The sequence below is a fragment of the Scheffersomyces coipomensis genome, assembly GCF_036884675.1.
Source record: "Scheffersomyces coipomensis strain NRRL Y-17651 chromosome Unknown DFJ63scaffold_1, whole genome shotgun sequence".
NCBI lineage: Eukaryota > Fungi > Ascomycota > Pichiomycetes > Serinales > Debaryomycetaceae > Scheffersomyces > Scheffersomyces coipomensis.
The window spans coordinates 795,713-810,677 of NW_027042892.1; the positions used below are offsets into that span (position 1 = coordinate 795,713).

Sequence of the window (14,965 nt, forward strand, 5' to 3'; positions counted from 1 at the left end):
TACTTGTTTGTCACCTTTTTTACTTCTTTTGAACTGTCTAACTTCTATTCTTTATTCATCCCTTATATTTTTTTTAACGTATATATAGACTCTATTGTTTATAGAATATTTATGGTCATATCTCTGAAAACGAAACAAATAAAACTTTTTTAAAAAAATAAAAACAAAACAATTATCATAATATGTTTATAAATCCGTAGTATATTTTTTGTGGTTGAGGGCAACTTCTTCGAGCATTTTTGCAATTTGTTTTGATAATTTTTACTTAATAAATAAATTGTATATTATATCCTAGCTTAAAAAGCCAATTAAAAAAGTATCATATTATAAAAACTTGTAGTATCTACTCTAGTTTAAAAGTCTCATTAACAAAATGACTTACAACAAGTTTACCTTCACCAAAGTTCTTATCATTAAATCTGTAAATAGCAGCGGCATGAGCGTGTTTGGTATTACGGATCAAAAGAGGAAACTTACTCCATTCTAAAGTATTCAACAGATTGATAATGTATAATTGATCAGAATTGAAATTTAATTTGGCCACATTACCAACATTTTCAATCTTTTCATCTAATTCTTGTTCAGATATATTATTATTGTTCATAACGTCAAACACGGATTCCACAAATTCATCTTGTTGATCTCTAACTTTATTAGTAATATCTCTTTTGAAACTATCAAAGTAATCAGATTGGTTATCATCTTCTCCATCTATATTTTTACCATCTGGTACAATTGGATCTTCAAATGGATCTTGGATCATTTCATATAAATGCATGAGATTATTAGATGCATCACGAAAGTATAATTTAACTCTTCTATTCAATCTCAATCTTTGAAATATAGAACCAATCAGAAAGACTAAGAACCAAATTGGTAAATAAATAATAACGGTTCCAAACACTCTAAGCCAATTTAAACTTCTTATAAATCTAGTGGTACTGGCATGAGGCTGAACATAAGTGGTTTTAGTAATCCCAATATATTTATGTGGTTGATTAAGATCTACTATAACTGGTTCATAATTCTTAACGAAACCAACTGATAAATTCAACGCCAGTTCATTAACCATTGAATTAAATGGATCAGAACTTTCTATACCAGAGGTGAACCAACAAGTTCTTTTATCATTAACCAAATTTGAATAAAGTGATCTATGTTTAAATTGCTTCAAACTTTGAAAAAAGTATGAATTAGGATCAGCCATCCATACTAATAATGGAGTATTTTGATTTTCAATTCTATCCTTTAAAAACAATTGAGATCCAGAATAAGCTAAAAATTGATAAGCAAAGTTGTTGAATAATTTAGCAGCAATAGTATAATTCATTGGATTTAGCACTCCAACATGAGGTGAACAGAATGTGATGAAGTTGATTGGTTCAATATCTTGGAAATAATTTTGGGAAAATAAAACCCCAATGGCATATCTAGAAATTAATCCTCCTAATGAGTAACCAACAATAGAGAACTTAGTGACTTTATCAAGTCTAGAATTCGATGATAGCAATTCGGTTTGAGCTATGATCTCATCACTAATACGTTTCCCATTAATATCAATCCCATCATAAGTTAAATAACCAGTATGTGATCCAGTCTTATATACAATGATTTCTTCATTTGGACTAGTAGGTTTGACATTTTGATTGATTTGAGATTCAAGATATTCCATATGCCAAGGTTGACCCCATAATCCATGGGTTAACACAACAAGATGATAATTCACCATGATATTATATGTTTAGCTATCTGGGAATGAGTTGTGCGGAATGCGATGATGGATGATGAGCTCAGGCACAATCTGAAGAAACTGACTTACGTTGGGCAATGGCGATAGGACCGTATTTATAATAAAACCAGACTAACGGTATCAATGAAGTAGAATCTTTCCGAACAAGCAGGTGATCGTATACACCAAACGTTTCAAATTGTGGTGTTGTTCTGATTGTTTGTAACCCGTGTGCTGCTTATCTAAAAATCTAAACAAAAAAAAAATAGGGGAAAGATCTTTTCACACTTTGAAGATGATTGGATCTTTAGTTTACCAGCAAGATGTTAACTGGACACACGTTGATACTAATAACCCCTATTGTATGTTTAACAATAGGTTGAGTGTTGTTAAATCATCTAGAATGTTAATTGCTACTGAATAAAGGGAATTTAGACTATGATTTACAATTACAGACGTAATAGGAAAATTTCCCAATGCGGAAAATCGTGTGACCCTTATCATATTCTTAGTATTTTACTATTTACAATTATCAACTAATCTGACTTTATACAAGTTTTATCTAACCCATTTTACTCTAAACACTTTCCAATTAGGATACCAGAAGCAACAGCAACGTTTAAGGAATCAACAATGTTTTGTTCATCAGTTCTTCCCTTATCGATTGATACCAAAAAGTCTGATCTTACCTTGACATTTGTTCTAATTCCTTCTCCTTCACTTCCTAACACTAATAATACTGGAACTTTGGAACAGATACCTCCTAAATCATTCATATCGACAAATTTAGTAGATAAGTGGTCATGAACTTTAACTTCTTTGGCTGACATGGTTTCAAGTTCAGAAGGAGTAGGTTTGGATGATGTACTTATAACAGCCCATCCATTCTTTTTGATTCTATCAATGAAGGTTATACTATCTTGAACTTTGTAGATATCCAGGAAATCCAAAGCACCAGCAGAAGCTTTATTGGTCACGGCTCCTAATCTGGCAGAAATTTGTGAACTAGTCACAATAAAATCAACTCCAAAATAATATGCAGTTCTTAAGATATTACCCATATTTTGAGGATCTGTAATAGCATCCAAGTAGATTCCTAATGGTCGTTTCTCTCTAGAAGCTGAATTAGATGTTTTGACAGTAGTAATCTTGTCTGCACCTTCTTCTTCAGGATGTGTAACAATGCTATATTCACCATTTTCTTCGGTTACTTCTCCTAAGGAATAAATCTCTGGAATTTGTAAAGATTTGGTCCATAAAACAACCCCATTATGAACACCATTACTAGTTAATTGATTCAATTCACTCTTACTTGATACTTTCTCTATTTTAATACCTAATGATTCTGCTAATTTAATAATAGCTGGATCTTTACAGTTATGAACATAAAGTTTAGTGTATGATTCACGTTTATTTGCCGTCAAGACAGATTTAACAGCATGAGTACCAAATATGTATTCCCCTAAGGAACGATTTCTTGAAGAACCTCCATTGTTATAAATGAAGTCTTGTCTATCTCTGGTCACAACTGATGGACCCCTAGATCTATAATCATCACCAAATCTATCCATATTCTGCTGTTTCAAATGGTCACTCTTCATTTGTCTGTATCTCTTTTGTCTATCAACTTTTTGATTAAGTTTCTCTCTTTGTTCAGGAGTGACATGACCGTATTTCTTCTTAAAGAACTCATCTTTACTAAGTCCTTTTTTATCCCATATTTTCTGGGGAGAATCAAGTGATCCATCAAAAAATGGATTGGTATTCTTAGTTGGTCTCGATGAAGCACCATTAGGCTTGGCCAATCTCGTTATACTCAATGAGAAGAACCTTCTCGGTATCATGATATAGTTGTTATTGATGTTGTTGTCTAAGGTTAACAAATATATTTAGCGATGATGATATTTGTATTTTTTTGCACTCTACAAAATTTTTCACTATACATTTTTTTCCCCTATACATATAACATTCAAAATTGGTTAAAATTTTCTATATTTTGCAAGTTATTTCGAAACTATCAATTTCTAGAGTCAATAAATAAGTAAATAAGTGTATGAATATATATAATTGTTCATTTAAAATAAAACACCTTTAGTGCTTGGAACTTCATTAGTACCATTACTAGAGATAGCTTCTTTAATTGCAACAGCTAAAGCTTTGAAAGCACTTTCAGCTCTATGATGATCATTGAATCCTCTTAAACAATCAACATGCATAGTGATAGCAGCACCTTGGGCAAAACTTTCTAACACATGAGGAATCATTTCACAAGATAAGTCGCCGATTTTTTCTCTTTTCAATCCTAATTCAACCACAGCAAATGGTCTATTAGATAAATCAACCACAGCTCTACTTAATGCTTCGTCTAACGGAGCGAAACCAGATCCAAATCTCTTAACACCTCTAACTTGACCAAGAGCCTTATGGAAAGTTTGTCCCAAGGTAATACCAACATCTTCAGCAGTATGATGATCATCAATATGTAAGTCACCAATACATTCAATGATAATGGACCAACCAGCATGTTTGGCCAAAGCATGCAACATATGATCTAAAAACCCTATACCAGTTTGAACCTGTATTATTTGGGAAGAAGTTTGTTGAGTTGCATGTTCATCTGTTGGGGCAACGTTCTTATCAGCAAAGATTGATTCTTCAATCGCTATATGACCTCCGTCTAATGAAAGTGCAATTTGAATTTTGGTTTCATTGGTTACCCTTTTAATAACTGCTGATCTAGCCATCTTGAACTATATCTAACTATGGAAGTTGCTTATAATATATGCTATGTAATTGGATATCAGCTAACTTGTTCTTTATCACTAAATCTAATAATTTTTCAGTGACTCAAAAATCATAAAAATCCACGTGACTTCAGACTTGCAAAAATAAAAAAAGCTTTAAAAAACCATAAACAATGGCAACAAACAAAGGCCAATTGGGTTAGTAGCATTACAACTTTCTATTACTTCTAATATTGTATTATAATAGTATAAATTGATAAGGAATTCTAAGATTAAGACAATTATTGCCATAGTTTGTGGGTCCTTTTAACTTTCAGCGAAAATTCAGAAAAATACGAGTATCACAAACTTCATAAATGTATTCATACATGGAATATTTGCAAAAATGTTTTAATAAATCTACCGATTGGAACGAAGATAACATATTTTCAAACATCACAGCATCATCACAAGCTCTATTGGAGTTCCCCATTCCAAGTGGGTTGAAATTAGATTCTTCTTCAAAGGCTAGTGAACATCTGGTTTCAAGTCTTACATTATCAAATAATCATTCTATGAATGGGTCATTGGCGTACCTATATTCATCAGTTCCACTCAGGAATACAATGGGTACAAAAGAAATATCACTTCAAGATGCCATAGCAGGATTTCGAATAATTGAACCAAGTTTCAGTGATGGAAAGTTAAAAAATGTATCTACTAATCAAAATGGTAAAGGATCTTTATTATATGGTCGAATGTATTTTCCAGGATCGGCATTGGAAGCGATGATAATAAAGAGATTAACACAACATACCCAACTACTTGTCAAATGTATAAGTAATCCTTATATGGATAAAAGCGGTACCATGATTTTTTATTTCCAACAAAATAAACCAAAATATCTGAGAGAATTGATTTATTCTACTAATGAATCTTTGTTAGGTATACGATGGTTATATAATTTTGGTACCACAAATGAACATATCAGTAATTTAAATTCTGCATTAATACCCAAATTCGATAATTCAGTGGTATCAATAGGTACTGAGTTATGGTATGCTGCGAGAACCATGAGTCCAGGTTTATCTACTGCTTTCCGATATTCAACTAGATCCACATCAACTGGGAAGCCATTAACCATGACTTTAGCTGTTAACCCCATCCTTGGTCATTTATCATCAACATATACAGTTAAAACCTCAGTTGCATCTACATTTTGTTCAAAATATGATTTTAACTTCTTCTCCTATGCCAGTAACTTATCCCTAGGCTTTGAATTTTATAATTATTCTAAAGAGGATTCTCCATTTGGCAATAGTGAAATCAATTCATCATCCGAAGAAAATAGATATTTAAGAGAACTAGCCAATAATAACGCCATACCATCAAAGACCATCCCATTCAGAAGTCACACCTCATTATCCAACAAGAACCAAAATGATTTAATCATTAATCCCATTCAAAATCTTGACAACTACTATCATATAAATCCAACCCTTTTACCCCAAAGAATAGAACAAGATGATGATATTTCGCCAATCGAAAAGGACGTTAGCAATAATAACGACATTCATAAAAAGCTTCATACGGAAAGTGTTACAACTGCATTTCAAAACCTTGTAAATGATAGTGATTTCTCTAGTGTTGTTAAAGTCTCCACTAGTCTTAACGATCGTATGGTAAAATTATTATGGGAGGGTAGAATAAAAGATTTTCTAGTTAGCACTGGTGTTAAACTATCATTAAATCAAACTACAAACACTCCCGAGTTCAATAGATTCGGTATAACGTTCTCTTATGCCTGTTAAATGTATAACTTGTAAATATATGGCTTCTGTAATTGCAAATATAATATAGAATTTGATTATCGCACGACAAATAATTTTGTTTCCTGCACAAAAAATTGGCTCTTTTTTTCACTACCAACAAGAATTAGACAAAACTCGAAAATGAAAAAAAAAATTTCGATACGATATATTGTTGATTGTTAGTAAGTCGTTAGAAGCATTTCCAATCCCAAATATGAATACACAGGAGCTTTTCAACTTGGTGAAGAATTCCAAGTTGGCACAAGTTGCTTCTCCACTTCTGAAAAATATAAGAAACGGGTCAAAACATAAACCAACTCATCAAATCATTTATACTCCAAAGACCAATGCCATTAGATCAGATTATGGTCTTAAAACAACTTTACCAAAACAAATTGGTTATTCACACATATCATTCAATGACATAGATAACTTCAAGAATATGCCAGATGTCGAAAAGAACTCTGGTAAATTATATAATAGACTCAAGTTTCAAGAACTTGGAGTTCCATTAAATTATAACTATACTTCATCAAATCCATTATTCCCAACTGAAAATAACCAATCAAACTCAAAATCTAAAAAGGATAACATATTCAATAACTTGAACTTGAAAGATAACGCCTCTGCTGATGAAGTTATTTCCTTATTGAAAGAAAACAAAAATTTACATCGTCATTATCAAAAATGGTTAATCAAGAACTATCCTCAAGCTCTTATATCAAACATCACTCAAAGTACTGCCAAAGAATTATTAAGTCAATTCTTACACTCATCTCAAGATGTTATTAGAAGAGAATTACAATTGCAAGATTTATCAAAGAAGAATGGTTCTTCGCGTAGTGCCATTTCAACTCAAATCCAAGGTTCAGGTGGGTTTTCTTATAACCAAAGAGGAAGATTAACCAACACTCCAAATGGTGTCAGATATGGAGCTGTTGCTCCAGGAAGAATCGTCAATACCAAAGAAGCTGCAATTGGTGGTTTTGTTGCCAGTGTTAATGAACGTACTACCAATTTACAATATAATTTCGTTTCTAACGCTCCAGGTAAACACGCTAGACAATTCGTCATGCCATTCAAGATTAATGCTGTTGAATTAAATGAAAATGGTTCAGTGAAAGTGTTGGCAGATGGTGTTAAGACTGGTTCTTGGATGCATAATAAGATTGGATTCGATTCTCAAAATAATAATAGATACAAAGCAACTAATCCAAACTTTGAGAATGCGTCCGCTAGAAGTAAACAAGATAATGATATGTTAACTACATTATTGAATATTGTTTTCTAATTGTATAAAAAATAATTATAAGTCCCTTGTATATATACACTTTATAAATTACATAAAAATACATAACAGTACTGTACAAACTAACTGACTGTAATATTATTTGATTCAGGAATAATCGAAGAGTCATCTACATCCATTGGTGTAGTTTCAGTTTCGATTTCTTCCTTTACAGGAGTTTGATTTGGTTCAACAGAACTTTCTGGAGCTGGTGTACCAGTAGGAGTTGCATTCTCGATCGGAGTAGATGCAGCATCGGTGTCCTCTAGTTTGACTCCTTTATTAGTTTTTGACTTCTTAGGTTTAGGCTCACCCTTTTCCTTTAATTTTCTTTTCTTCTCCTTGGCTAGTGCTGCCTTTTCAGATATCACTGGAGCTGCGGTAACACCTGGCATTTTCTTTTCTTCATTCACCAACTGGACTCTAATATTCTCAGCAAGCTCTTCGTCCAACTTTCCATCAACTTGATACCATAAGTAGAAATTATTAAATCTCACACCAACATTTATGATATGTGCCATTTTCTTTTGGACTTCCTCTAATGGCGAAACACTATTAGCAATGATTGGAACGAATTTTGAAGGAATACCATGTATGGTAAAAGATAAAGCTGTAAATCTAATCTCAGGTTCTACTGGAGGAACAAGGGGTTTTGCAACAGCTTGCTTCTTGACAGGCTTCTTCTTCTTAGGAGGCATTGGTTTTGGAGTTGCCGATGCTCTAAGTCGTCTCCTAGACCCCACAGGCTCAGATTCTTCTTCATTTTCTTTTTTGACATCTTTATCCTTCTCTTCTTTATTTTCTTCATTATTCTCTTCATTATTCTCTTCATTATTCTCTTCATTATTCTCTTTTGATTCAGCTTCCAACTGCTTACGTTCTTCTTCAAGCTTTTTAGCTTCTTCCTCTTCTTTTTGCTTGATCTTACCATTATATATTTCCAAATCTTTTTCGTAGACATCCATTTCCTTTTGATTGTGTATCCACAAGAAACTTACTATTATATCTTTGTTATCAGAATTATCATCACCATCGGCATTGGTTAATGTGGTCGGCGGCACAACTTCGCAAACAGCATCCTTTGGTAACATGAATCTCACATTAGAATTTTCAACATATTCGAATAATAGCGTAGCATCAGTTACGTATTTCTCTTGGAAAGCAGTTAATTTTTGATCCGTAGGCAATTTAACCTTCTTTTCCTTTGGTGGCTTTTTCTCCTTCGGAGGTTTCTTTTCTTTAGGAGGCTTCTTCTCCTTTGGTGGTTTCTTTTCCTTTGGTGGTTTCTTTGGATGGAATGGATTTGGAAATGGTACATTAACTCCAGGTTTTTGAAACAAAAATGCATGATGTGGTTGAGCTCCCATATCTCTTGCTCTTTTAATATAACCTTGGAAAGTTACAATTTGCTGTGGAGATGCTTTACCCAGAGCAACTATTTTCATTAATCCATTTAACGATTCATCAGTTTTCGCTATTGTATTTAAATTTGAAATCATGATAGTATTTTCAATTGAACTCATGTCATTAGAGGATGGTGGTGGAGGATCAGCGGTCGAAGATGATGGCTGTGGAGTAGAAGCACCTGTGATGGGATCAGAAGTAGCACTGCCTTCTTGGGGCTTTTGATTATTTGCTTGACCATTTTCTTCATTAGTTTCTTTGTTGGCATCTTTGCTTTGTTCTGCATTTTCAGAACCATTATCTTGTTTTGACTTCGCAGCTTTCGTCTTCTTGGGTTTTGACTTGGCAGTTTTTTTACCTTTTCCTTGTTTAACAGGAGTTTCTGCTTCTTCATCTTTCTTAGTTTCCGTTGTTACGGTCGGCTCATCATTACCCTGCTTCAAGGACAACTTTTCTTCTTCCTCTATTGGTAATTTATTTTCTATTTCTGACGCTTTTTCACTTTCATCAACTTTATCAACTTCTGTCTTGTTTTCTTCCTCTGTTACAGTTGGGTCAGAAGCAACTTTAGCATCTTCTTCATTGTTAATTTCTTGATCTTTGTTGTCCTCAGATTTTGAATCAGAATCCATTTTTGTTCCGTTTTCTTCTTCATCATTAACTTCAACAATCTTTTCCAGAGTTTCTTCTGTTTTATCTTTATCGCCAGATTGATCTTCACCTGCTTTAACATCTGGAGTTTGCTCGGAATTTGTATCGCCTTTCTTGGATGGCTTTTCTGGCTTCTCAGGTTTATCTGATCGATCGTCTTTAACTATAAATAATCGAATTTCAAATGAATGTGGACCTAATGATATAGTTGAATCACAGAGCTTCACCATAACATCTCTAGCACTTACTTCAGATCCAAGAACTGGTTCTCTATCCCCTAATCCTTCTTCTTTCAGGGATTTTGGAACTGGTTTGTCCATTTCCATCAATTTCTTTGCATATGAACTTTGTTTTATCCAATACAATTTGAACATTGGACAGACATGAATATAATTATATCGAGATTTCATTAATGATCTATATAAGACTCCAGAGTCTTTGATAGTTAATGGATTTTTCAATACATCTTGATAGTGATCAGTGGGAGGTGAAGCAAACGATAGTGGCAATTCATTTAGTATATCAAAAGGCCTGACTATTACCTTTGATATTTCTTCTTGCTCCAATTCAATCTGCTCCCTAGTTGCTGACGTTATACGTCGTCTAATACGGGGTGGCATGATTGTCAGATCACAAATAATGGAATTTACATATAAAAGAAAGGTTCATTATTGATTTTCCAGATTTTTATTTTGGTTAGTCGCGATAAAAAAAATATTGAAGGATCATCCAGAAAGGTAGCGCATTTTCTACTATTAGATTATCTATGAACATGCTCTCGTACATTCTTAACTATACTATATTTCTACTTAAAGATTGCTTTCCAAAGCTTCCAATCCTTGATTGAATAATCTTATCATGGTATCTAATTCGGAAAGTAGCTTTTGTTTTGAACCGGTATCAATAAAGAGTTCGCCACCAATGGAAGGGATGGTAGGAAACCTCAATCCATTATTAACTATTTGAGTAATCTCGGGAACCGGTCCACGAATTGAATTTCCTCTTGCTAAATGAATATTGGATTGCGTAAGATTAGTACTAGATGAACCATTAACTAAGCTTGGCTTTCTTGGTGGAACTTGTCCAAGCCTTGACGCAAGAGAGTCTGTTCTTTCTCTAGCCGGAGTCTTTTGACTGGTTTCATTTTGCCCTTGAGTTGGAAATTGAATTGGCTCCTTTTCAGTTACAGGCGTCATAGCTAATGGAATCATTTGAGAAGGATTGATTCCAAATTGATTGACATTTTCATCATGTTGGGCAGACGGCTCATTGGTTAATGCTGATAATGGATTCAATGAATTCGAAGGTGTAGGCATTTGTATACGAAATCCTGGTCTTGGTTTCTTTGTCTTCGAGTTAACAGAATTCACGGATGTAACTGCCCCATTAATAGCATTGGTACTGTTGGCCAACGGCTTTGAATTTGCTTGAGCTAATGCATTTCTTTCACTGATAGAGTTATTTCCATCATTACTTTGTTTGAAGTTGATAGGTTGAAGTAATGGATTTGAATTGGCCTGTAATGCTTTCATTGACTTTGATGGAGAATTTGAGTTGGTAGCTGAATTCAAAAGAGCAGATGATGCTTGAATCTTTGGTGAAGGTGTCTTAGTACTTGCACTATTGTTGGTGAATGGTGGTGTGTGTGGAGTTCTAATTGGAATTGATTGCACTGGGGGTTGTTGAACAGATTGGGATTGACTTTGTTGTGAAGAATTGGAAGAATTATTTGAGTTGTTGAGTGATGAAGACCCACCAATTGTGTTTGAAACGGTATTCTTTCTTTGCCTAGAACCTAAATTAGAATTTGTAGATGAAAATCGTGATTCTAAATTGGCAGAAGCAGATTGTGAATGATATAATACAGGTGGTTTGTTAAGAACTGGATGAGCTACCAGTGAAGCTTTGATCGTAGAACCTGATGTAGTATTGAAGTTGGAAAGATTATCCATATCAGGAATTTCGATAGTTGGAGATTCAATTCTTTCTACATAAGATGGCATGGAAGAAAGAGGTGGCGGAAAGGCATTGGACTCTTCCTCGTTAGCTTCTGTATCTTCAAATAACAGCTGTAAAGATTTCGGAATTTCTGACGTTGTACCACTTCTACCCATATTATTTAATGTGCTTGATGAAGAGTAGTTGTTATGTAACGCCAATGAACTACCATGTATCGTGTTTGTTCCTGCCTGTAATGTAGGGAGTGTTGAATATGTATCACCTCCAACACCATTATGAGTATAATCGTTTTCATCATATTCTTCATCACCATCTTGGTTTTCAAAATTTATATCATTCTCTATGATATATTCTTTACTACTCAAGGAATCAAAATCCCATTTGACTTGAATTTGACTAGGATCTTGACCAACTTCTGATGCATTATCGGCTATATTTTCATTTTCTTGTTGTTTGTCTAAGTTTATATAGACAGAATCACGAGAAGGATTCTTATCTCGCCATAATAAATATCTTGAAATGACTTCTTTCAATATATTTCGAGGATGACTTTTATATAATTTGACCAACTTACACTTCATTAAATCATCAGCCGATGGTCTTTCTTCTGGATTTTCATCCAAACATAATGCAATACATTCTTTTAAGGCAGGAGAATATTCACGACCTTCCAATCTTGGAGGTGTCAGTTTTGAAATCATTTGCATGGCCCAATCTGCATCTCTATCACAATATGGAGGATTACCGGTTGCTATTTCATAAATCGTTATACCTAAAGACCATATATCAGCCTTACTATTGTATGTATCACCTTTTCTTATAACTTCAGGAGCCATCCAATAAGGAGTTCCTGCCATGGTGGTTCTTTTTAATGCATTGGAAGTGATTTTAGCAGCAACACCAAAATCACATAATTGGACCTTACCTTCTTTCGTTATCAAAACGTTTGCAGCCTTAAGATCTCGATGAATAAAACCCATTTTATGTACTCCACTTAAGCCTAGTAATAATTCACGTAATATGATTCCTACGTATCTCTCTTCGAATACTCCTGCTTTTAGTAATGTTCTTAATGATCCACCTGCACAATAATCCATAATGATCCATAATTTAGTATCGTTAAGGAACGATCCATAATAATGGGTTACATTAGGGACGTTTTTTAATTCAGCTAAAAACTGTATTTCTTGTTGAACATCTGCAACCTCATCGTCTTCGGTATCTAGATTCAATACCTTGATCGCCACGACTTGTTTGGTTTGTTTATTGAATCCCTTATACACAATACCAAACTTCCCTCTCCCTATTACCTCTGTTCGATGAAATAATCCTGTTGATGTCATTATTGATGCATGGAAATATTGAATAAATCAAAGTGTGTATATATCAGATTTGAATTAAATGAGATCACAATTTACAACCTCGGTAACAGTAGTTATACTTGATGAATAACTGATCTTTAACAAGAATTTATTATATGCCTCTAAGGATGTCTAAATCAAAATTTCTAAATTAAACCAAAATCTATTAAAAAGCTATTATCTATCACCAGTACACAATCACCAAATACAGAAATATTATCAGTTTTAAACAGTGGTGTTATTTAATTACGGGTTATGAAATATACTCGCTATTTTTTTTTTGTTTGAACTTAGCAACCGTATATGCAGGAGAAACCGAGATATCAACCCCTTAAATTTTTTAGGCTATAGTTTACACTATATTGTATATATATTTTTACTATTCAAAACTAATCTATAAATCTATCAGATTTAAAAGCTGATTCTGTTCAAAAGATAACACTCGTTTCGGAGGTCCTATTGGAATTGGTCTATCTCGAGTGATTGTTTCCATTATATCATCATTATCTTCTTGTAATTGTAGTTGTAGTTCATTACCAACTTGGATGTGTTCAGAAGCTTCTGAATCAAAAACAGTAGCTGATGAATAGTTCGTTTCACTAGAATCAATGGTGGAGTAATTCTTAACCATATCATCGATAGAAGAATATCCTGTAGTAGATCGTGGAAGAAGGTTTGTTTGTTCACTTGTAAGTTCTTGTGATTGCAGTTGTTGATTATATGGAAACTTTTGATATAAAAAGGATTCTTCTTCTATACCTTGTTCATCTGATATTACAATATATTGATCTTCAGTTGATTTTCCAAACGCACTATCCCAACTTATAATAACAACACCAAATAAAACTGCAACCAATCCCACTGTAATCCACATAAATTGTGATATAGTAATCAAATGTTTCAGTAATAATGAATTAAACGTTAAATCATTAATTAAATTGATAAGATTATATACCAAAAAACATAATGGATATAATATTGAAGTTGAAATTTGAGCTAATCCCAAATTGAAAGCAGTCAATTGGAATCCAATAGTGGCAAACATAAGAATTAACAATAAATATGGAGTAATATCCTTTAAAGGTAATATTTTCGATTGTTTGTTAAGTATAGTTTCAACAATAACATCAATTATCGATTTGGCAAATAAAAATGTATGAGCAGTTAAAGTTCCACTTATAATACCAAAGTTGAAACCCTTTAAAAATATGTATTTATTTTTTCCAATAAGTTTATCTTTACCTAAACTTAAACTTTTGTTGGCATTATATTTCGTTAATTTCTTGTCAAGGTATCCATAGTTAAATACTAATAGTATACCAATCATCACAAAAGTACCCACAAACCACAGAAGAAATGATTTACTTAATAATTTGGCCATGACTAAATTAAATCTTTCATCTATATCTTTAGGTGGATGTGGATTTTCTATAGGGGCTGTATTTCCATTATATGCAATTAAAAATGCACCAATAGCAATGGCTATGGTACCAACTCCCAATTTATTTGTGAAATATTCTCCTGGAAGTAATAAACAACTCAATATGGAATTAAATATTAAACCTATACTTTGTAATGGTGATAGTATGATTAAGGGTAAAGTTGTAATCTGTATTAATGAACCTAACACATTGGCCACTATGAATAACATGAATCCAAAGAGCCACATGTTTCGTTTATATCGTTGATAATGATGATGATTATGATGATGATGATGATGGGAAGGGTTGTTGGTTTGGGTATTTGCTCTAGAGCGACTTGCTGGCATTCTTAGCAAATGAGACTTTCGTTGTAATGTTATGCCTAAGGACTGTATACCTGATGACACCACCGCCACTGTACATCCTAGTACTATTGAACCCGTTGATGAGATATGGGACTGGGACTCCATCTTTATTGTTGTTCTTAAATCTATAAATAAACGATGTACTACGCCTTGGATAAAACACACACACAATCAAATGGGGACAAAAACAAATTATAGCTAAAACTGGAATGAATCGAACTTTATAAATTGGCAAATGAATGAACTGGTTCTA

At 33.3% G+C, this 14,965-nt stretch overlaps 8 protein-coding genes across 8 annotated transcripts; 2 read left to right on the plus strand and 6 right to left on the minus strand. All coding sequences in view use genetic code 12, as the record gives it.

The window, feature by feature from the left end:
* Nucleotides 1-119: 119 nt before the first annotated feature.
* Nucleotides 120-2,015, minus strand: DFJ63DRAFT_15758 (uncharacterized protein). Its single transcript, XM_064903637.1, has one exon. The coding sequence runs from the start codon at nt 1,727-1,729 to the stop codon at nt 344-346; it is 1,386 nt and encodes a 461-aa protein (XP_064764555.1). The 5' UTR covers nt 1,730-2,015; the 3' UTR covers nt 120-343.
* DFJ63DRAFT_17342 (uncharacterized protein) lies at nt 1,819-3,689 on the minus strand. The gene has a single exon (XM_064903734.1). It carries the CDS (start codon nt 3,571-3,573, stop codon nt 2,302-2,304), a length of 1,272 nt encoding a protein of 423 aa, XP_064764556.1. The 5' UTR covers nt 3,574-3,689; the 3' UTR covers nt 1,819-2,301.
* HIS3 (imidazoleglycerol-phosphate dehydratase) lies at nt 3,689-4,651 on the minus strand. Its single transcript, XM_064903636.1, has one exon. The coding sequence runs from the start codon at nt 4,471-4,473 to the stop codon at nt 3,805-3,807; it is 669 nt and encodes a 222-aa protein (XP_064764557.1). The 5' UTR covers nt 4,474-4,651; the 3' UTR covers nt 3,689-3,804.
* On the plus strand, nt 4,549-6,370 carry MDM10 (Mdm10p). Its single transcript, XM_064903733.1, has one exon. The coding sequence runs from the start codon at nt 4,830-4,832 to the stop codon at nt 6,261-6,263; it is 1,434 nt and encodes a 477-aa protein (XP_064764558.1). The 5' UTR covers nt 4,549-4,829; the 3' UTR covers nt 6,264-6,370.
* Nucleotides 6,211-7,594, plus strand: DFJ63DRAFT_16682 (mitochondrial 37S ribosomal protein bS1m). The gene has a single exon (XM_064903700.1). It carries the CDS (start codon nt 6,478-6,480, stop codon nt 7,552-7,554), a length of 1,077 nt encoding a protein of 358 aa, XP_064764559.1. The 5' UTR covers nt 6,211-6,477; the 3' UTR covers nt 7,555-7,594.
* A 32-nt stretch (nt 7,595-7,626) lies between these two features.
* Nucleotides 7,627-10,358, minus strand: DFJ63DRAFT_316514 (uncharacterized protein). Its single transcript, XM_064906700.1, has one exon. It carries the CDS (start codon nt 10,224-10,226, stop codon nt 7,635-7,637), a length of 2,592 nt encoding a protein of 863 aa, XP_064764560.1. The 5' UTR covers nt 10,227-10,358; the 3' UTR covers nt 7,627-7,634.
* Nucleotides 10,359-12,908, minus strand: KIC1 (putative serine/threonine protein kinase; the record flags this gene model as incomplete). The annotated part of the gene is made up of 2 exons (XM_064905445.1): nt 10,359-11,307; nt 11,359-12,908. 2 exons carry the CDS (start codon nt 12,906-12,908, stop codon nt 10,416-10,418), a joined length of 2,442 nt encoding a protein of 813 aa, XP_064764561.1. The 3' UTR covers nt 10,359-10,415.
* A 412-nt stretch (nt 12,909-13,320) lies between these two features.
* On the minus strand, nt 13,321-14,817 carry DFJ63DRAFT_332718 (uncharacterized protein; the record flags this gene model as incomplete). Its single annotated transcript, XM_064907730.1, has 1 exon — nt 13,321-14,817. The coding sequence occupies one exon, from the start codon at nt 14,815-14,817 to the stop codon at nt 13,321-13,323; it is 1,497 nt and encodes a 498-aa protein (XP_064764562.1).
* Between the last annotated feature and the right edge of the window lie 148 nt (nt 14,818-14,965).